The following is a 22,595-nucleotide window of genomic DNA, read 5'->3' as shown; positions in this document are numbered from 1 at the left end:
CTGCATCCAGCCAGAATCTATCTGTAGCAACATGTAACTGCCTTTCAGCAGATGTTCATCCGCTGCTCCCCTGCTGTACGTCTCTTGCTAAGGGCTGTGTCATACCAGAGGTGACTGCTTCTAACCGGAGGATGTGGCATTTTGAAATGCAACCATTACAAGGAATAGCATCTTAATAGCTTGGGAGACAGGTAAGCTTACTAGTTGTAAGAAATGGCACTGGCACAGAAGGAGACTGGGCAGGCCTCAGTCCTAGAAGGGACTAAGGCATTAAGCCAAGGTCAGAACAGCTGCAAGAGTGCATGATGGTGAGCTGGAGGCTGATACATACCTGCTATCGGAATTGGCTGGGAGTGTGGGATGGAGTCACATCAATGTGGACTCCCCTGGAACCCATCCCCAGATGTTCTGACTTAAATAGTCTGGGCCATCAGCATTTTGTGTGCAGCCTGGTGTGAGACTTGATGATATGAAGCCTCAGAACCTGGCCACAAATGACAAGTGGAAGACTTAGAATGTCGTGTTGGGAGGGAGAAACCACCAACTCTGGGAAGCCATGGAAGTCTCTTAAGGAAGGGGATAAAGAGGACTTGATTTGTGCTTTGAAATCTGACTCTGGTGCAAAGAACACCTGGAGAGGAAAGAAACAGAAAAACACACAGGCTCTGACTGCTGATGTAATGGGGGCCTTATCCAGGGCCAAGGAACAGAACAAAAAAGTGTTTGAGATGGAGTAAGACTCAGTGGCTGTCTTGAGAAAGGTGCAGAGAGAAAGTCTCAGAGACCCCTCTGAAGTCCCCAGCAGAGAAGAGGCTGCATACATAGTTCATGGAGGTAGAGAGCACATGAGTCAAGAGCATACTTGGGGTGTGGGTGTGGGGTGATGTTTCAAGGTCTGATGTTTTTGGTGAGTCAGGCATCCTTTCAGAGAATGTCCAGCAGGTTGTGGGACACAAGCATGGGAGCAGCCAGGGAGAATTCAGGCCGGAGAAAAAAATGAATGAGTTTGTAGGAGTGCTGGAGAGCTTTCGGAAAGAGCTTAACATTCTCTTGGGTCTACAAGCAAGCTCTGTATTGCTAATCAATTAATCACACATTAAATGGGCAACTTGTGCCCTAGACAAAAAGGGGGTATGTTGCTGTTCACAGCTGTTTGGGTGGGTTGCCACCTCATCTTTGTTTATCCTGGTGTCGCATGAGGTACTGACCAAGGGTCAAACAGACTGAGTTTCTTTGGTGGAAAGCTTTGTCTTCAACACTGCAGGTCTCATTACCTCATTTTTTTCAGTAACACTTACTTCTCTACCTAACTGCTTAGTTCAACATCCTTAAATAAGTTGTTCCAAAGGTAACTTTTGTTTGCGAAATAGCATGTGTCTATTTCAGGTCATTTAGTAGAGTTTTGGGCCTAATGTATTAGCCAACCCCAGGAGCAGGAAGTTTCCAGTTTGAAAAATTAACCAACCTCTGATCAGGGTCTACAGAGATGAAAGGAAGCTGCCCACCCTGTGTTATAGCTGGAGATTTCTTCTAACCTGTTGTCAGAAAAGCCAGCCATTCAGATTCCCTTGCCTTATGCTTCTTCAAAGCTCTATTTCTGAAATGAATCTATTCCTTTTGACCTTTTTTCTTCCAACATTATAGGCTATGTCAGCCCCACTCCTCTCCTGCAGATTGGAGATCTTAATTCAGACACCCCCCCACCCCTTGGCTAGGCTCAGGGCTACAGTCCAATTTTGTAAGCCCTTGTATTAAAAGTTCTGGAGAGTTAGTTCTAGAGCAATAATTGCTGGTTTAAAAACAACCTATCACATTTATAGTTAAATCCAAACTCCTTTGTGTCTAAAGTGACCACAGATTCATCATCTCCCCCTTGGGATGGAGAGCAGCCCACCTTTTAGAGTTCATTTAAAAGAATGCTCTGCAGGGGTGATGCTCTGAGTCCAGATGAGAAGGGGAAAACCTTCAAAGAGCCTAAAGTAATGCAGGGTCCAAGGACATAAATTCAGTTGTGTGGACTCCAGTGACCATATTCTCCTACTATCACTATGGTAATTCTATCGTCATTCCTTCAGAAAAGGAGAGTTCTCTTAAGAATTTTATGTGTTACTTTAAAATACCAATCTAGTGTTCAAAATTTTTCTTACTACTATCACATCTAATTTTAAAAAGTAACTGTCTGACTGACCTAACCATATACTGAGGCACTGAGGCAAAATGACCCAATTCTAATACACATTCACACCCTTTTTAGTTTAGGTGTGAAAATAAAATAGCAGGGCTACATGCCATGACTGTCTCTCAAAAAAGGCAATATGAAAAGGAAAAGGTTATTTTATTATTATATTTTTAGGAAGAGGTTATTTTCAAGTAAACACAAAATAACCTTGGAAGCATTAGTGTGAGGTCTTTTTTAAAAAAATGTGTTCTTCTGTTCTATATTCTTCTGTTCATGGGAACCATTTTAATCTCAATATAAGTTTTAGCTTCTTAAAGCTAATTATTTAACATACATTTGCTACTCTTCCTTCTTGTATATTTTGCTCTTACATTCCTTTTATTCATTCTCTGTGACTCTGTGCTGGCTTCCTCCGGGTTTTAGAGAGAAGCAAATAAGGTAATATATGTGCTGTGCTTAATGGAAGATTAAAGTGCAACATCCTGGTCCAGCCTCATCCATGTAGTTTAAATCTCTTCCTGTAGAGAAAATCAGGTTGAAAGCCAGGAATAAATGTATTCCTTGCAAATCACTGTAGCCCTTACTTGTAGTAGTATAATTTGATCAATTTAATTTCTTGGTAGAAAAGAAAGCATAACTGACAGATAATTCCTATCAAACCACTGCTGAACAACCTAGGAACCCCTTCTTCCCTCATCCAGACCTCTGCCTTCTCTACTTTCTGCCTTTTCCCATCACCTCTTGACCAAAAGAACATTCCCTGCTATTTGCTTTCTGCACTACAAAAGAGGTAGCACCACACCCAGTGATGGCTCCTTCCCTTTGGCTCCTAGTAGATTCCCTTGCCCCACTCAAAAGCCGGGTATCCCCACCAACTCTACTTAAAGTGAACTTTCTCTGTGATCTCTCCACTGGTCACCAGTCAACAGCAGTGGATCCTAGGGAGAAAATGATGGGCACGGTGGACAGAGTTTTAGGAGGCAAAGATGGACAGCAGCAAGGAAGACCAGAGGCCAGACCATCATGTTTTTGACACACACTCAGAGGAATGCAGCACTTGCCCTGCCACCAATGGAGCCTAACAGCAGGGAACGACAAGGGCAGCTTTGCACTGTGGAGCGAACCCTGTGGGAGTGGCAGCGGCTTGTGAGGGAGTGACCAGAGGAAACAAGCAGGGCTAGTGATAGGCTTCCACAGTCCCTCGAGCAAGAAATGACAGTTGGAGGGAAGAGAGCAGGAGGCGGAGATGAGATACAGGAACCAGATTCAGCTGACTGGGCATGGAGGAATTTAAGATAATGCTCAGGTGCTTAACTTGGGCAACTGCATTCAAGGTCTTAGCAGATGAACTGTATTTGTGTCTTTCTTTCGTTACTAAAAAGAGAAAAAAAGATAGTTGATAATTACAAATTGCTAAGTCAAATAAAGAATAAAACCCTGTCCAATTTAAGGAGGATACACCATTGCCTATATAAGCGGATAGTTAAAATGGAGATTTTTTTTTTTTGCCTCAGTCAGCTGTTCAAAAACTTCATTTTGAAACTCCAATTCACTCTATTTTTATGCCCTATCATCACCTACTCCATTATCAACTTCTGCACTCTTTCATCTAACTCTTTCTACATCTACTCTAACCAGGCTTCTGTGTGCTGCTACCTGAGAATGACATATGACCAGAATTCCCTGTGTCTTTGCCCATGCTACTTCCTCTATCTTCACCCACTCCTCAGCCAATAATCGTTAGCCATCAGTGTACAAGGTGAAATAGAAGAACTGGGTACAGTACTACCCTTCACAATATGTGTGTGTGGATCAAGGCAAGAGTTCAATACCCCTCACTGCCTTGACCTATAGTTAGGTGGGGCACAAGTATAGACAAAATCAAATGATGTTCATTACAGGGAGAAGTCGTGTCTAGAGGGAACAGAGAAGCTTTCATGTGAAGTGTCCTTGGAGCATTTTAACAGGGGCTTTTTCTATGGTTTCTGGAAGGGCAATAGTCATGTCTGTTTGAGTCAGTACTGTACCGTATAATACTCTGTACAGCACCTGCCATGTGGTAGTCATAGTGTGTGTATGGTGGTGGGGGGAGGGCTGTGCGCTTACGCTATCATTCAAGTGAAAGCTCCAGCATGAAATGAGACATGGAGAGTAGAAAAGCAAAGGACATGTTGTAGAGAAGAAACAGCATATTCTGTTAGAGCACAGAAAGCTATTTTAAAAGGGTCAGATACTCTAAAAGAGACATACCAATGACCAACAAGTCCATGAAAAGATGCATTATATGACTAATGATCAGGGAAATGCAAAACCAAACCAGGAAGAGGTATCACCTCACACCAGTCAGAATGGCTATCATCAGAGGGACAATAGATAACAAGTTTTGGCAAGAATGTGGAGGAAAGAGAACCCTTGGAGCATTGGTGGTGGGGATGTAAACTGGTGCAGCCATTACATCAAACAGTACGGAGGTTCCTCAATACATGCGAAATACCACATTGTCCAGCAATCCCACTTACGGGTATATATATCCAGGGGGAACAAAATCAGGATCTCAAAGAGTTATCTGCACTCTCATCATTATTCACAATAGCCAAGATATGGAAAGAACCTAAGTGTCTGTCAACAGATGAATGGATAAAGAAAATGTGGTATATACATACAATGGAATATTATTCACTCAATGAGAAAGAAGAAAATCTTGCCATTTTCAACAACATGATAGGCCTTGAGGGTATTATGCTAACAGAGTTACAGAAAGACAAATACTGTATGATATCACTTATGTGGGGAATCTAAAAAGGCCACTCTTATGCAAACAGAGTAAAATGGTTGTTGGCAGAGGCTTGGGGCAAGGGTGAGGGAAATAGATATCAAAGGATACAAAATTTCAGTTAGAAGATGAGTAAGTTCTAGAGATCTAATATACTGCATGGTGACTATAATCAACAATATTGTATCACATACCTGAAAGTTACTAAGAAAGTAGATCTGAAGTGCTCTTACCACACAAAAAAATTGTAATTATGTGAGGTAACAGGCATACAGCTAATGTTGCAGTAATTATTTTGCAATATCTAAGTGTATCAAATCAACGTGCTATACACCTTAAACTTACACAATGCTATACCTCAATTATATCTCAATAAAAACAATTAATGAGACAGATAAGCCAATCGGGTGGATCAACGTCTATGAATGGAAGGCCTTGAATGCCATTGCCAGAGTTCAGTGGGTGATGGAGGGATGTGCGAGGCAACAATCACAGACCGCTTTTAACCAAGGGTACGAATGTCTGTGAAGGAAGTTCGAGGAGGAGAAGCAGTAGGCAGAGCAGCCATTTATAGGAAAGCAGAGGAGATACAGGAAAAGGGGCCAAAAGACAGAATGGTACCAAAGGGATGGATGAAGAAGGCATGCCAGGATCCATCTGGCAGGATGAGACCTGGGACAAGGATCAGAGGTCTATGCATGAGAGGACCTGGGAGTTCTACACGGTCCTCATGGTGCTTTAGAAACTGAAATAATTGACAACACTGAAAGAAGAAGATACATTTTCACATAAAAATGGATTTCTGACATGTGGTCTTAAAAGTCACAAGACTACACGATACTGGATCTACACTGCAGATAGCAACTAGCTGCAGCAGCTGAGAGCCACTGCCCTCATGGAAACAAAGACGTGTCTCCCTGCCCCCCACGTCACCCTTGAATGTGGTCTCTTGGCACCTGTGGACATTCAGGTTGTCAAGCCTGCTGACAAGACTAGAATTTCAAGTGGGACGGGCCAAGAGACTTGCACCACTCACCAAACTGGGAATTAGGAAGACAAGGTCTTAAGATGTTACCACGACACAGGTTTAGAAATGCTGTGCTCATCACCTCTGCATCCTTTATGACCTGATTCACTGCTCTTTTTTTTTTTTTAAGCTCTCTAAGCTTAGAGCAGAGAGAATTCAGTCTATAATTGCTATCTGCCCTGACAGAGTGAGAACAAAATATTTTAGTTTCTTACTTTGAGATGAAATAAGACTGAAAATGGTGAAAAATGTAGTGGGCTTTTGTTATAGGACTAAAGCGGGAGAAATGGAAATTTTGGCACAGGAGAGTTTCTAAGAAGTGGCTGGCAGTGATTAAGGGCAGGCTCAGTGGTGGTTTGAGTCCTGCTTGGCTGTGTCCTGGCTGTGACTTCTTTGGGCAAGGTCCTCTAACCTCCTGTGTCAAATGTTTTCATGTTTATAAATCAGGGTATTTAGAAGAGGGCCAACCAGAGTCAGAGTTTAATAAATGCTAGTGATTATTAGTAACAGCAGCAGAGAAAACAGCTTTCTGTGGCCAAGTTTTACTAGTTTCTGATCAAAGACTGACTCAAGCACTACAGTAACATTTAGATTCTGGTGGGATTTTCCTGTCCTTAAAGTGTGCTTCTAGGTCTGTGGGATCCTCACTCCTTTCCCAAGCCTGCCTCTTAACTTTATTTCTTTTCTTGATTTAAGAGCTGCTCTTATTTCTTCTTCCTAAGGCTGACCCAGCCCTGGATCATGGCTCCAAAAGTGAGACACACTTAAAATATCTGAATTTGCATTTCAACTCATCTACCACTGATCCTGCAACTGCTCCTCCCCCCTCAAGTGCTTGCACCGTCTCCCCAGGGGTCTTTGTGGCTGTGAGCCCCTGAAGACGGGAGCCTGGTCCATTTCAGTTCTGTGTCAAGAGTTGCTAGCCATGCTGTGCTACGCAGGGTATGCTAACTCCACCTGTGGTGGGGGCTGAGTGTGTTCAGCTCTGGAGCCTAAGACAGAAAGTTCATGAAAAAGTTATATTAACAAACATGTTTAATCCTGGTTCTGCCACGCTGTAGCCTCTCCATGCCACTTTCCTCATGTTTGAAACAGATAAGTTACTTACTGGCATAGGGCTACTGCAGAGACTAAATGAATTATTTACTGTGTGTAACATGTTTAGTGCAATGCCAGTCATTGACATGCCAAGGGTTAGGTGGAGAAAGTAGTTTACCTCAGGTGCATCAGTAACGGGCACTTTGGTTGTAGAGAACTTATAAATAATACTAAAAATCTATCTACTTTTATTATCACCATGCAATTCTAAACAGCATCAGTGACACACTGCTGGAGGGACGACTCCCGATACCTCCTCCCTTAGTATATACCTCTGGCACCAGTTATATAGAATGCTTATAACAGATCATGATTTACAAACAAAAGATGGGGGGAGAAAAGAGAGGAAAATATAGGATGAACAACCAATGCGAAGGAAGATATAGGAAAAGAAATACTTTTGCAATTGTTCACCTGGGTTCCTCATTTTCCTCCAAAGCTGTTGGATAATTGAGAAGTTAACTCCCCAACAGGGGCACCTGGGTGGCTCAGTTGGTTAAGCATCCAACTTCAGCTCAGGTCATGATCTCACAGTTTGTGGGTTCAAGCCCCGCGTTGGGCTCTGTGCTGACAGCTAGCTCAGAGCCTGGAGCCTGCTTCAGATTCTGTGTCTCCCTCTCTCTCTCTGACCCTCCCCTGCTCTCTCTCTTTCGCTCTCTCAGAAAAAAAAAACATTAAAAAAATAAATTTAACCCCAAAAAAGAAAGCTTATTTCCTTTCAACAGCATCACTGAAGATCACGCCCTTCAGTTACCACAATTCAGTCTGGTAGAAGGGTCTTACCACTGTTAATGAACAGGTCTATTAGCTGTTCCTTGGAGAAACCAGCATCCACTTCAGCTCTCACTATTTCACAGGAGAATCCTGCAGCCATTTGTCTGTGCTGTGATAAGAAATCAGCAATTAGTTCCACATACTTTCAAATGTTCAAGGCAAAGGAGAGGGGACATGAGTAATGGGTACATACCTTCATGCAGAGTGCAAGCTGACGTGCTATGTAGTCTTGCAAGCTTCCTTCTGGGCCATGGAAGATGACATTATGGTACTGCTCGACCTGTTAACAAACCAAGAAGAAATTTTCAATGAAAAATGTTAAGAAGAGAAAAAAAATTTTCTGAACAGGAAATTTCCCTTCTGATTACTAAGCTCAACTTTTGAACACATTAAAAATATTATTTTCAGGATTAACTTTATGCACTGGGCACTTGAAGTCTTTCATTTTAATGTGGAATACCAGCAAATTTATTATTTATGTAGTATTTTATGTAGAATTTATTTATAGGAAGAGCTGACTACTAAAAAGCATACTCTTTCTTCCCTGTAATTTTCTTCTTCTTATTGTAATGTGTATTCATTTTTAAACTTTTTTAATGTTTATTCATTTTGAGAGAGAGAGACAGAGAATGAGCAGGGGAGGGGCAGAGAGAGAGGGAGACGCAGAATCTGAAGCAGGCTCCAGGCTTTGAGCCATCAGCACAGAGCCTGAGGTGAGGCTCGAACCCATGAACTGAGAGATCATGACTTGAGCCGAAGTCAGATGCTTAACCCAACTGAGCCACCCAGGTACCCCTGTTTATTCATTTTTGAGGGACGGGAGAGAGAGAGCATGATTGGGGGAGGGGTTGGACACTTAACTGAGCCACCTATTATTACCAGGGGCACCTATTATTATTAATGTTTATTTTTGAGAGAGAGACAGAGCATGAGTGGGAGAGGGACAGAGAGAGAAGGGGACATTGAAGCTGAAGCAGGCTCCAGGCTCTGAGCTTTTAGCACAGAGCCTGACGTGAGTCTTGAACCGATGGATTGTGAGATCTTAACCTGAGCTGAAGCCTAACACTTAACTGACTGAGCCACCCAGGTGCCCCTCTTCCCTATAATTTCTGCAGTGAGGTTCAGTAGGTAAGCTTGGAACACAGTTCCTGGTGTATTTTGTTCCTTGCACATGTTCTGTAATGTTTCATTATTATCTCTTACAGATGCTCCTTAGTTTGAATTTTCCAAGTGTTTATTTTACTTTTTAAGAATATTTAAAACAGCAATGAATTTCATTAAGGAAATTCTGGAAAATACAAAGAAACATAAAGAAGCAGAATATAAACCACTGATAGTGTCAGCACGGAAAAGTAACCACTCTAAGTATTTTTATGTTTCTTTGCATAGTTGATGTGTGTATGCATATTTGTGTATTTTTTAAGAGGGATATAGGAGTGTAATCTTTCACAGCCATCTTACATTGGAGACTATCTTTGTCCTGGCATCTTACATAAAAGGTATCTTCATGACTATAAAATTATTAACTCCCTACCTATATTTTTCCATTCTGGGACATGGGTGTTTCAAAGAAATTTGGGTAGAGATTGATCACTTTTACTCTGTAAAAAAGAAAACCTCCTGCCTGGATGCTTATAGGATTTTTTAAAACCTTTTTCCACACATCTCAGATACATTGCCTGAGAACATGTGGGAATGCAGTGCGCACTGGGATGGAAAGCCAGTGGCCATTTACATGGGGTAAGGGCAGTGATGTGGAATGAGATGTGAAGAGGAGTCATCCCTTCCACCTCGGTCACCTCCAGGACTGAGCTCCCACTCCCCTAGTCTACATGCTTGGGAGCAGCTTTCTTCTTAGAAAGATCTTACAGAAAAGGATCTGTACAGGTAAAGTGGCAACCTAACCAATACAGTTGATGTAGCTCATGTGTCAAGACTAAGTACTTACAATTTTAATAAGTTATCCAGATTTGTCTGGTTATGACAGCTTTCTCCCAATCTTAAATGGAACATGGTAAGTTATTTCAATATACACAGACTTTTTTTGGCTTATAAAAGTTTTCTTCCATTATGTTTTTGGTAATTTTTCCTCTTCTAATTTATTTTGAAAGAAGACCAATAATGCTTAAGTTCCTTCTCTGCCCTCTGCAAGTATATCTTTCCCCTTAGCTCATCATTATCCTAACTCCTGTCTTTTGCTTCTACTTTGGAGAGCTCCTCAAGTTAGTCTTCATGACACTGAAAAGAATGTTCGCCATCTCTCTCCTGCTCTTTACTGTCTCAAGTACAAGTTTAATAATGTTACTGCACTTTTCGTTGCTCTCAGAGTTCCTTCCCTCATCCACTTCCTTGCCAACACTTTTGCTTTTAATCTTAGCCTACTCTTTCCCCTGGCTTTCTTGCCCTCCTTTCAGTAGATCTTTCACTCTCCAGAGAATGAACAGAATTTTCCCAATTTTTCCTGTTTTTTTTTTCTCATAATTTGTAAGGTGCTGTCCTTCTGAGTTTTCAGGATAACTGTTCTGTTCTTCAGTGTTCTTCCACAGGTAACATGTTAACTTGTTAGTATTTTCGTTCTGTGAAACCACAGGAAGAATCTGCAGTAAAGCAGGATGTGTGGACCATCACTGGCTTCACTTGCTTTCCACTAATTGTTCAGCTGACTCCTTCCTTAGGTCATCAGCTGGATGGTGGGCTGATGTCTCTACTTGTGACTTACACTCTGGGATCCAGCAATGGCTGCAGTGGGCTGGACCTGGGCTGTCCACCATGGCAGTCAAATATGTGAAATAAAGGAAGCAGGACACTCCAACATCCATCTTGCTGAGGGTGCTTATATAATATGCTCCCCAGATAGAGCAGCCTCACCAACGCCCACCCACCAACTTCCTGCTCAGGTATTTCTAGCTTTCATCTCTGAATGAATGTGGAAGGATGCATCTTGATAGGAGGTAGAGGAGAATGTCATGGCGCTACCAAAAGCAGAGACTATGCAGTAAGGATATACACCCAATTTCCTAACTGGTATCAAGTTTGCTTTTTTGAATCATTAGGAAGATGGTCATGGAAAATAATAAAAGTGTTCTCCTATCTCATTTCAGAACACTCTCTTATCCCTAAATGTACCAGAAAATTTTTTCTGATTCTTGCCAAAGGGAGACCTCAGTTCTATTTTCCTCAGTTATTGTAAAGTTTAATCACTTTTCAAAAGCACTTTAGTGGGAAATTGTGTTGGGTACCACAAGACAGATCCAATTTTAAACCAGAAGTCTTGCACTCTCCAATTTATTCCCAAACTGCCATGACTTTCCGGTAGAAATTCCCTCACAAGGAATGGATTGTTTCATACCAGTGAAACAGGATACAGACTTTCAAGATTTACTGAGTATTCTACCCCTGAGGTTTTCAATGAGGATTGCTATTTAATCTTGTCTCACTTCTGAAAACAAGAGCGCTCTGTTCATTACAGCCATCCTGTCAAACTGCCTACCCGGTTTTAAGATTGATTTCAAAATCACGTAACAGCAAGAGACCCGATTTCATAGATAAGCTGTCTTCAATTTCAACATCTCATTTGTTCTCAGATTGTAGGTTCTTATAAAATACAGACAGGAAACATTTATTTAAAACTTTCATTGAAAAGGCCATTCACACATTTTGCCTTCACACAGTCTAATATCCTTTCTGGAATAGGGTAAAATAGAAACAAATAAGTGGAAAAACAAATGTACACACTTTCCGGTCATTCATACATTTTTTTTTAGTTTAAACTTTTTATATGTTGAGAAAGAGAGAGCACAAACAAATAGAGGAGGGACAGAAAAAGAGGGGGAGAGAAAGAATTCCAAGCAGGTTCCCCACTGTCAGTTCAGAGCCTGACTTGGGGGCTTGAACTCATGAACTCTGATATCATGACCTGAGCCAAAGTTGTCCACTTACCCAACTGAGCCATCCAGACGCCCCTCATTCATACATTCTAATGCATGAATTCCATAGGTTTTTCCTCATTTCAGATACTATCAAGTTTTTTGTTAACGGTATTTGTTCTATCTAATCAAATGATGTGTTGATTACCATTTAAGATCTGAACAGCAACAAAAAATTACCAGGAGCCTGTTGCTGTACCGCAAACATGTGAAGCTATGCCAAGAAAACACATTTATCTGCTCCAGCTAAAAATGACATTTCTCCCAACAACAGGATGTGAGGTATTATCAGTACACATGCTTCATGCCTCCAGCAGAGGGCTCTACAGATAGACAGATAGGCAGGCAGACAAGGGTGTGGGGGGAGGAAGGTAAACACTTTAATTGTTTTGATAGGAGATCTCTCTCCTCTTTGAGAAAAGCAAACTCAACTTCTGAAAAGTGAATCAGAGTCCCCAGAATTACCCCTAAGTGCATGTTTACAGTGGAATATTTTTGCTTATTAGTAAAGGGACTGGCCTTTATCACAATTGGTACCAACCCCCTTTATTCTTGTGTCTTCACAGTTTATTCAGGAAGCTCTTATCACATGTCAATTAGTGCTTTGTGATGCAAATGAATTCTGGGTTAAATGGGAACAATGACCTCAACAAAGGCCCATCCATCCATTGATTGCTTTCCCCTCCACAGTGTTGTTTTTTTAAAAATTTTTTTTTAAATGTTTTATTTATTTCTAGGAGAGAGAGAGACAGCGTGAGCAGGGGAGGGTCAGAGAGAGAGGGAGTCACAGACTGAAACAGGCTCCAGGCTCTGAGCTGGCAGTGAGCACAGAGCCCGATGCGGGGCTGGAACCCACGAACCGCGAGATCATGACCTAAGCGAAAGTCGGACACTTAACCGACTAAGCCACCCAAGCGCCCCCCCTCCACAGTGTTTCTACAGGACCGGGTTCACTAGTGGAGCTGCTGTCAAGGAGAACAGGGTCAACAAGGGTGGCGCCTGTGCCGACTTGTGACACTATTTTAAAGCAATAAACCTCAGCCTCTGTTTGGAGTTTCACTTGTCAGAGTCTGAGGGAAAGTTTCTACTATCTAGAGATGGTTTTAGGCCATGTTGTGCTGAGAGGCTGAACTCAAGGAAGAATAAAAAATAAAAGGTTTTTACTGAATCAATAAAGCTGAGACGGCTCTAGCTTAATGTCATGGCTTTATAGCTGGGGGTTTCATTCTGACCTCTTCAGACACTGAGTTTAGAGAACTGATGTACGACTTTAGAGCCACAAACAACACAGTTACTGCCAACTCATTCATATAAAATCCCCCCAAACAATACTGGCACATCCGGCATCTGGGCTACAAAATAGCTGGAGTCTTTCATGGTAGAGCGAGAGGGTTTTTAGCCATACGCTGAGGTCCCTCTTTACAGAATAGATATAAAAGAGTAATGAGAATTCAAGAGATACTACAGTTCACAGAAACACACCATAGGTTTTTAAAAATTAGCTTACTGAAACTTTAAAAACCAAGATCAGACTCGGTTACTAACTTCAAATAAAGCTAGACCCCCATTTAGAAACACAAGCCTAATACTTTGGGTATTGCAGCTATTGATAAAAAACAGAACCCATAAGCTATGACTTCGGGCCTAACTGCTTCCTTGTCACCCAGCCACCGGCATTCATACACTCTTCCCGCTCCAGACCTCCTCTGGGCGGCACCTGCCCTGCCGCCCAGGATCTTCTTCCACTACTGCCACGATGGCCAAAGGATTCCCTGGTGTTGGAGCCCCTCTTCCCCATACAGGGAAACTGGCTTCCTCCTTCTGCCGGGACCTTGCCCACATTTACTTCTCCATGTCCTAAAAGAGATCAGGCTAGAACTGGCCACCTGCTAACAGCGTTAATAAAGATTCATGGCCTCAGATACATAACCACCATTGTTTTACAACATGATTATTATGGGAACAGAGCAAATTTATTCTGGGAACACAGGGAGAGAAGGCAGAATTTCCTAGTTGTGATTCTTGATGGTTAGCATGGCACATATTGGAGTGGATGGCTAACAGGCAGTGGAATCTCAAGAATTATGTCCTAGGGGATTCAGAAACCTGCCTATTTTTAATGTGTATTTATTTATTTTGAGAGAGACAGAAAGAGTATGAGCAGGAGAGGGGCAGAGAGAATCCCAAGCAGGTTCAGCACAGAGCCCTACACGGGGCTTGATCCCAGGACCGCGAGACCATGACCTGAGCCAAAATCAAGAGCCAGACACTTAACTGACTGAACTACCCCAGGGAGTCCCCAGAGTCCTACATTTTAAAGTAGTGCTCAGATTAGGATGATCTACTTAAGAATTTTTCTAATATAATAATTATTTATAATCACTGAAGTATTATAATACAAGATTGCAAATAAGTTAATAAAAACTGCAACAGGCTGAGAAAAGTCTGAGTTAATATACAAAGTTCAACGATCATAACAAATTATTAGTGATTCAAAACTCAATCAAGTGTTTCCTTAACTCTTAGAATGGAGATTTAAGATTTGTATTATTTTAACTATTCAACAAAAGTATTTAAAAATAACACCATTTAAAAAAAAAAAAGAAACGAGGCACTTGAGTGGCTCAGTTGGTTGAACATTTGACTCTTGCTGATTTCCACTCAGATCATGATATCATGGTTGTGAGACTGAGCACCACATTGGGCTCCATGCTGGTCATGGAGCCTGCTTGAGAATCTGTCTTCCCTACCCCGAGCGCACACACTCGGACTCTCTCTCAAGAAAAACCCCAAAACTAAAAACAAAACAAAACAAAACAAAAAAAACACTCATTGAGAATAGAACTAACAACTAATTAGTCTCTGGTTTGTTGGTCATTGGTAGTTAAACCATGGCTGATGCATAAGGAAGCACACAGACAAATGTACTTGGAATATTCTGTATTTAATGAACTAGCAGGCATTTCACTTTGACAGATGGGCTCAGCCAAGGTTCCTGTGCAGTTAAAATCTGCTGCATCACGCCTCTGTTCATTTTGTCATCTGGGTGAATGAAAAGCCCTGAGCAGAACCTTCCCTGGTGCAGAGAAGCTGAGAAGTGGGAAAGGAGAAGGGAGAGAAGAGGTTCTACAGTTCATTTTACTGGGAGCCCAGGCTCACATTTCTGAAAACCAACTGGTCACACAACTTCAACTTTCACTAAGACAAGGGAGGAAGGCAACCCTCCCTCCCACTGTATGTCACCCCCAGGCTTACTTTGAAGCTGTAGGGAGGAACACATAACAAAGAAAACAAGTTAAAGTCTCAGCATTACAGGACGGCCATCTCTTCTAAACTGTAAAGCTTTTTAATGTTTTGGTGCTATCGTGGCTGCTTTGACAAAAGTCATTCTCAACTTTGGGCTTGGCCAGATCAATAGAATGGTTTTGAATATGTACTTCTTTTCATGGGGAACAAAGACATCAATTCATAGTTAATGGAAACAATTTTTGTAAAGGACCATTGGCAAACTCATTCATTAAAAAAAAACACAAAAAAAAAAACCAGAAAACTTTCCAAATTAAGGCAGCAGGCAAAATGAATGTTTGCTTAAAGTTGTACACCTTCAATATTAGTTTTAGATAGATCTCACAGAGATCCAAGCGTGCACAGTCTTAGCTTAATCACTCACTAGCCACGTGTCCCTGAGCACATTATTTTCCCTCTCTGCTTCAGTTTCCTTGTCTATAAAGTGGATGATGCTACCTACCTCGCAGGGATGTTTTGAGGAATAAATAAGATGTGTATGAGCATCTGGCATATTGTCTGGCATGTAGTAAGTACTGGACAAAAGTAAAGCATTACATTTATTCACCACTTGTCTAGAATTTGCTACTTTCTCTTGATAATCATATTCTTCTTTCTTGTAATAATAGAATTAGTTTTCCCTGGGTGCATGGTTGCCCAGGCAGCGACCACATATCCCAGCTAGGTGCACGTGTGTCTACATGCTGGTCAGTGGGCTGTGGGTAGGAACCGCGTGTGCAAGGCCCCAGAAAGGAAGGGGCTTGCCCTCCAGGCTCTTCTCCCAGGCTAGAACCTGGGGGTGGGAGTGGTGACTCTCTGACCAAATAATACCCCAGGTCACAGTGGTCCACTGAGAGAGAAGTTGCTGACATTTGCAGGGGTCAGGGTCACCCTGCTCCATTTCCCCCCACCGACTCTCTCATCTGCTGGGATTTCTATGTTTGGAAAAAATTAACTTCTCTGATGTTCAAGCTACAATTTTTGGTTTCTGTTAAAGTGGCCAAATCAATACTTTTAACTCATTCTAGCCTATTTAACTTCGTTCTAAATTATGAAAGTTTACAGCAATGCATGGTGATACTTATAACCATTCTCTTTCATGGTTGATGATCAGTTACTTGATGTCAAGTCCAGGTTGGGGAAAGACAATCTTGTCCTGCTCTAATCACAACACTTCACAGGTGACAGGTGGTCCCTGGGCCCAGGCAGGGAACACCTGGATGACTGTGATAGAAATCCAGAACTTAGTGACCAGGAACCTTCTAGGGAAAGGGCTGTTGGGGAAGATCCTAGGGGTTGGGGCACGGGTGAGTGGGGGCTCACACTCTTATAGACATGGAAATAGGCCACCCAATATTCCAGGGTCAGGGATGGGACTCTAAGACTTCACTTGGCAGCATCCACCTACCAGCCTCAGGTAGTTCTGTAGCATCTGAAGAGGGATCATTGATGCATAAGTCACACTACTGAGGCAGCCTTCTTGAGGACCTAGAAGAAAGCAATACACAGAAGGAAAATTGGTTCTTCCTTATTAAATACAAATGATCAAGACACAACAAAAACTCTCAAAGAAGATACAATAATGTTTGTTGACTTATGTAGCCAGAGCCGACATGTGGCCAAGAGGTCCCTTTCATATTTACCATTGTGAAAATACTTCAACACTCTGCACTGGCTGGTAAACCGCCACTGTTCCCCAGAGCTCCCCAGCAGCCCTTCCCTCCCCTGGGAAGCCCACCCATCTCTCCTGTCCAGCACAGCCACGGCCTTCAGATTCCAGCAGGAATACTGTAGTTAGTATCTCCTCCAATTCCTGGATTCAATTTTACTATTTATAAGCAAGTGTTATCAGAGATAATCCCAACCCTCTGAAAGTTCTAGCGTGGGACAGCATTCATGCACAGTTGTGGGAGTTACCCTTTATGTTCTTTCCCAAACTCTATCTCCCTCACTTCCCTTCCAAGTTCTGCTACTCTCTCAATACACTGCTTAAGCCTGAAGGAATTTTCTGGGATAGTCTCATACTTTTTCCCCCCCTAACTTCAGTAGGTAATTCAAACAATAGAATATAACTTTATTAGTTGAATTTTTAAAGAATCCATTCCCAAATATGGGAAATACATGATAAAATCCCTTTCAGAGTTAAGGGCTGAGACATGGAGTATTCCTTTAACACTCACTAGCTCTATAACTCTAGAGAAGAAAACCAATCTTTCTAAGCCTTAATTTCCTTATATGTAAAATGAGGGTAAACAGAAATACTTATCTTAATGGGCTGTTATATGGATTAAATGAATTTATACTTGTAATGTGCTGTAAATGACAGGGCCTAGCATATAGTAGGTGCTCACTAAACATTACCTGTACCATTAAAAGAATCTTATTCATCATACACTGGACTTGACAGTAACAGAAGGCATTTCTTTTAACATGGTCTCTTGTCACTCTCTCAGTACATTAAGTTTAGCTTCTGGTCTGTTCCTAATGAGAGAGGTGATCAGAATCACAGCAATCAATGGTCAGGATGGATATCACCACAGGTGTCAGAAACGTGGCTTTTGATTTTTCCTCTTCTTAATGAAATGTTTCAAAAAACATCTAATTACTTAATAGAGGGGGCACACGTGTATTGCTGGAGAACGCAGGACAGAAACATGCAGAGTTAAGAACCAGCACCATGACACATCACGGAGCCAACACTGCCAACATAGCCTCAGTGTGGACTACTCTTACCTGATAAAAGCACAGTGACTCGCTCTGCTTTATTCTTCTTCATAAAGTCCCATGGGGACTGGGCGAAGCTCTGACCTGCTGACCATGGCACATTTCCTAAATTCAAGAAAATGAAATAAAATGTCAAAGTAGCTTCAAAGTAATTTTTCTTATAAGGGGTAATGTACAATCTCCTGTGGAATCTAGAGTTTAGACTGTCAGAGGCACACACAGAATATGTAAACCATCACATAGGAGTTAACTCCCTAACACAATGTCTGTTAAAGGTCAAAAGGCAGGCCTTCAAACAAGAGGCTTCTCCAAAGCTTTTTCAGGAGTAGAGAGAAATGTGGAAAACAAAAATAGTACTAAATATTTCTAGGGTTGAGTTTTCAGGAACAAAGATGATGATAACTTCCCACGGTTCTTCTGGTGCCTGCGTCACAAAGTCTAAGCACTTTGGATGAGGTAAAGTAACAGGTCCTCTATGATCTGCTCCCTTTCCAACAATTTTTTAGATTCCAGAAAACATAGGTAACTTCAGGGGCTGAGCATAAAGGAAGCCTTCTCACAGTCTAGCCTCTCTGCTCATGCTTGCTCAGAAAGGGTCCCACTTCCTCGACTTCTACTCTAGGGACGGATTGGTAGTAAGTACTTGTTTCCTCCCTTCCTATCCACAGATCTTAAATTCTTAAATATTCCCACCACAAACACATACCCCAACTGTAACTCACTGGTTTATCTGTTGACTTGGGTCCCCTTAATCTAGTTAGGTTCTAGATACAGTAAAGTCACTTATATAAATACATTAATAAATAATGTCATGGTTACCATTATCAAGCAGCTACAACTAGGCACTAAACGAACCCCTTTACCCACAGAAGTCAAGGATCTTTAGATCTGAAACGCCACTACGTACCCTACACAAATATGAACACTGGCACTATCACACCTTAGCATCTACTCCTCACAGAGATAAATCTCTCTGATGGTGGTAAATATCCATTTGTGTATGCCTGTTTCCAGGTGAGCTGGATGAAGACTGATAGTGAAGAGCCATTTTCTTCGAAACAAGTCTGTGCTGATTTCATTTATTAGACCCCTGGGCACAACCACACCTTGAATAACAGTTCACTGTGTGGGTAGAATATATTCCTGATAATCATTTACAACATAGTGTCTTAATGCAATTATTTAACTATACAATGATTCTTCTGTAAAAACTTTAATATTTTAATGATCTTGCCAAAGATCCATAAAATTAAGTTGTCATGAATTATCTGCCTTAAAAACTCGTAAAATATATTTTTGAAAATGACTTAGCATATATAAGTTAAGAGAATAAAACACTTTCTGATATAATAAGCTGATATATTAAAATCATGGTGAAACTCACCCTTTCCTCAACCCTGACTATTCTTGTGCAACATAGTGCTGTTGAAAATAAGTAGGCTTTCCTACACACAGACTGGGGTTTGAATCCTGTTTGCTTTGATTCTTTGCTGTGTGACCTCAGGCAAGTCCCTTGTAACTAGTTTAGTTATTTGTAAAATGAGCCTATTGTAAGGACTTGTTGAGGTGTTGTCTATAAAGCTCCTAACACAGTTCTGAAATAATAGCAGGTTCCCCACAGATGTTAGTTCTCCTGGTTCAAGAGGAAACAAACTAACCAGAGACATTTAGAGAGCACTTACTATGCTCCCCAGAAATCAAATCTTATAAGTTCTTCGGAGTCTGTTTCACAGTGCCTATCAAACAGAAATAACCAGTTATCACCCTCATTCATCCCATGTGGGGGCTTTGACCATATCTTCAATGAATAGGTTTCTTCCAACTCTAGACTTCTTTAGGACTCCTGTCCTGGAGGTAAGGTGCTGATGCACTAAAGCCCTAGCCTAGGACAAGTACAAATCTGGAGCTGCATTCAGAGCTTGTACACCAGCAGGCAGCTGCAGTGTGGGTGGTTTCTTGCATTTATCAGAGGGGCAAGTGCAATCATAAAGCCTCATCAAGGACTTTCTTGTTCTTTACTCTCTGAGTATTATCTGAGGCACAAAAGCATTTTTTATACTAACAGGCAACATTATGTAATGGCCACATTGTGAATACTCAAGTTTTTCAGCACCAGCAGCTGCCACAAGTGAGCTCTCAATGTATTTAATCAATGAACTAAGTATTAGGTTATGGAGCTCATAAACAGAAATAAACCCAGAAATTCAACTTTCTCTTCATCACAGGATTGCTGATACCTAGCATGATGGATCGCACACTGCTTGTACCGAGGCCAAGGCTGGAGTCAGTGGTGTTATTACATGTCACATCTTCCAGACTCCACCATCCATCAGAGGAGATTACTTGGAAATGATTTGTCAGAGCTTGACTCACTGCTTTTGAAAAATCATCCCATGATGTCTGTTTGCGGATATTTAAAGCACATATTGTGTATTCGCATTCACAGTCATCGGAACCATAGTTGTCTGGTTGAATCTCACCCACTGAAATACTTAAGGGTATTTTAAGAGAGTCTGTTGGAAGAATAAAAGAATTAGGGGAAAAATTTTGATAAGAAAAACCAGCAAAACCTATATAAAATAAGCAGAAATGAACATTCCAAAAACAAAGCAAAGGGCAGCTATCGTATTTCTTTAGATACTATCACCCGATGTTCTACTGGAGTAAACTTTGGCCTCCCAAACTCTTCACAGCTTCTTTGGAACCATGTTGCTTGAAATATCTGTCTTTATCTTTGGCCTTTTGTACTTCATTGACTTCTCTTCAGCAAGACTCTCAAGTTCTTAAAAAAAAAATCTGATAAAACAAGAGCCCTTTCTTGACCCTGAATTCTCTGTATTGGCCTTTCTCCTCACCTGCATTGATAACATCATAAATAAGGCAGGTTACAGTTGTCGAAGTTACCGTGTTTAGGATAGTGGCTTTGGACTCCTACAGACCTTGGTCTAAGCCTCAGGGTCAGCCTCCTACCAGCCATGTGTACTTGGTAAAGTGATCTCTCTATACCCCGATTCCTTCTATAAAATGTTAGGAATGTGCTATTAAATTTTATGAAGACTCAATGAACTCATGTTTGAAATGAATTTAACACACTATCGGTTGTGTGGTAAACACCAGTGACTAGTAAATAGTGAACAGTGCAGTTGAAGCTTTTTAAATGATCTTTCCAATCTTTGTGACACCAACTGACTGAGGCCCCAACGAGCTGTGTGTGTAGCGCCCCATGCAATCCTGTTCTCATGAACTGAATTACGTGCTCACCAAGAGTCACTTGTGTTTATTCCCTAATCTTTTATGTCTGTTGAACTCATTACTGTAATTACTAAATTAAATATTCCATAAACTCATGAAATGACTTACTATTCCTATAAAATTAAAATTGAACACTTTAGAGACACCGAATAAAGAAGGTGCTGCTAAAAAAAAAAAAAAAGTCACCTAAGGAGGTATGGATTAGACAACTACATAAAGCCAGAAAAAATTATCTTTGGGGTGCCTGGATGGCTCTTGGTTTCACCTTAGTTTATGATCTCACAATTCATGAATTTGAGCCCCACATCAGGCTCTGCACAGTGCAGAGCCTGAGACTCTCTCTCTCCCTCTCTCTCTGCCCCTCTTACTCACTTTTGCTCTCTCAAACTAAATAAATAAACTAAAAAAAAAAGAAAGAAAAAATTATCTTTAATTTTTTTAAAGTTTATTTATTTTGAGGAGAGAAGGAAGAGATTGAGCAGGGGAGGGGCAGAGAGAGAGGAAGAGAAAGAATCCCAAGCAGGCTCTGCACTGACAGTGCGGAGGGGCTCGAACTCATAAACCGCAAGATGATAACCTAAAGAGAAAAAGAGCTGGACACTTAACTGACTGAGCCACCTAGGTGCCCTGAAAAAAGTTATCTTTAGACAGATCTACCTATATTTTGCTTTACAAATATGTTTAAGTCCTCAAACACTAGAAATCATAGATGAAGCATAAATGTGTGGCTTGTTCAAATAAGAATATGTGCAACTTCTGTCAGCAAAACCATACTAAAGTAAAAAATTGTAACTAAAAATTGATGGAAGAAATCTCTGTATGTTAAAATTAACATAAAATGTTTAAAATATATATTTTTAGGATTCCTTTCTTCAACTGGCTTTTTCTATTAACCAACTACTTAGATTAGTTTATTTTCCAATTATCAATAATTCTTGGGGCACCTATCAGTTGGTTGAGCGTCCAACTCTTGGTTTCAGCTCAAGTAATGATCTCACGGTTTGAGACTTCAAGCCCTACATTGGGCTCTGTGCTGACAGTACGGAGCTGGCTTGGGATTCTGTTTCCCTCTCTTTCTGCCCCTCCCCTACTCGTTCTATATTTCTCTCTCTCAAAATGAATAAAATAAATGTTAAAAAATTTAATTATTAGTTCTCGTCAATAGCATCTGACACAACTGATCTCTCCCTGTTCTCTGATAGGGTCCTACAGGATCCCTCCTACCTCACCAGTCACTCTTTTGGGCTGTTCCTTTGCTGGTCCTTTCACGTTTTCCATTTTCTTAATGACAGAGTGTTGCAAGGCTCCTTTCTCTTACTTTTTCTGTGTTCACTTCCTTAGTGATCTCAACTAGTCCCAGGACTTTAAACATCATCTTTAAACTGCTGACTCTCAGATTTATGTATCCAGCTCATACTCATCTCTGGAATTCCTGCTGACTTGGTGTCTCCACACAGATATCCTAACAGACATCTCCAATTCATAATTCCGAAATGGAACTCCTGGTCTTCATTAGCAAAATCTGCTTTACCCATAGCCTTCCCCCCTCTTCCCGCC

At 41.2% G+C, this 22,595-nt stretch overlaps 1 protein-coding gene across 2 annotated transcripts in view; it reads right to left on the bottom strand.

Moving 5' to 3' along the window:
* CTTNBP2 (cortactin binding protein 2) overlaps window positions 1–22,595 on the bottom strand; it is a 301,900-nt gene that overhangs the window by 19,116 nt on the left and 260,189 nt on the right. For both annotated transcript variants that reach the window (XM_077765846.1, XM_077765845.1), the window contains 5 exons: window positions 20,024–20,299; window positions 17,796–17,891; window positions 16,471–16,550; window positions 8,045–8,131; window positions 7,861–7,960 (listed from right to left, as the gene is read on the bottom strand). In XM_077765846.1, coding sequence (XP_077621972.1) covers window positions 7,861–7,960; window positions 8,045–8,131; window positions 16,471–16,550; window positions 17,796–17,891; window positions 20,024–20,299 — 639 coding nt within the window. The remainder of the gene's footprint in view (window positions 1–7,860; window positions 7,961–8,044; window positions 8,132–16,470; window positions 16,551–17,795; window positions 17,892–20,023; window positions 20,300–22,595) is intronic.

The sequence above is a fragment of the Crocuta crocuta genome, unplaced genomic scaffold (assembly GCF_008692635.1).
Source record: "Crocuta crocuta isolate KB4526 unplaced genomic scaffold, BGI_CrCroc_1.0 scaffold742, whole genome shotgun sequence".
Lineage (NCBI taxonomy): Eukaryota > Metazoa > Chordata > Mammalia > Carnivora > Hyaenidae > Crocuta > Crocuta crocuta.
This window is presented reverse-complemented; position numbering and strand designations above follow the sequence as displayed.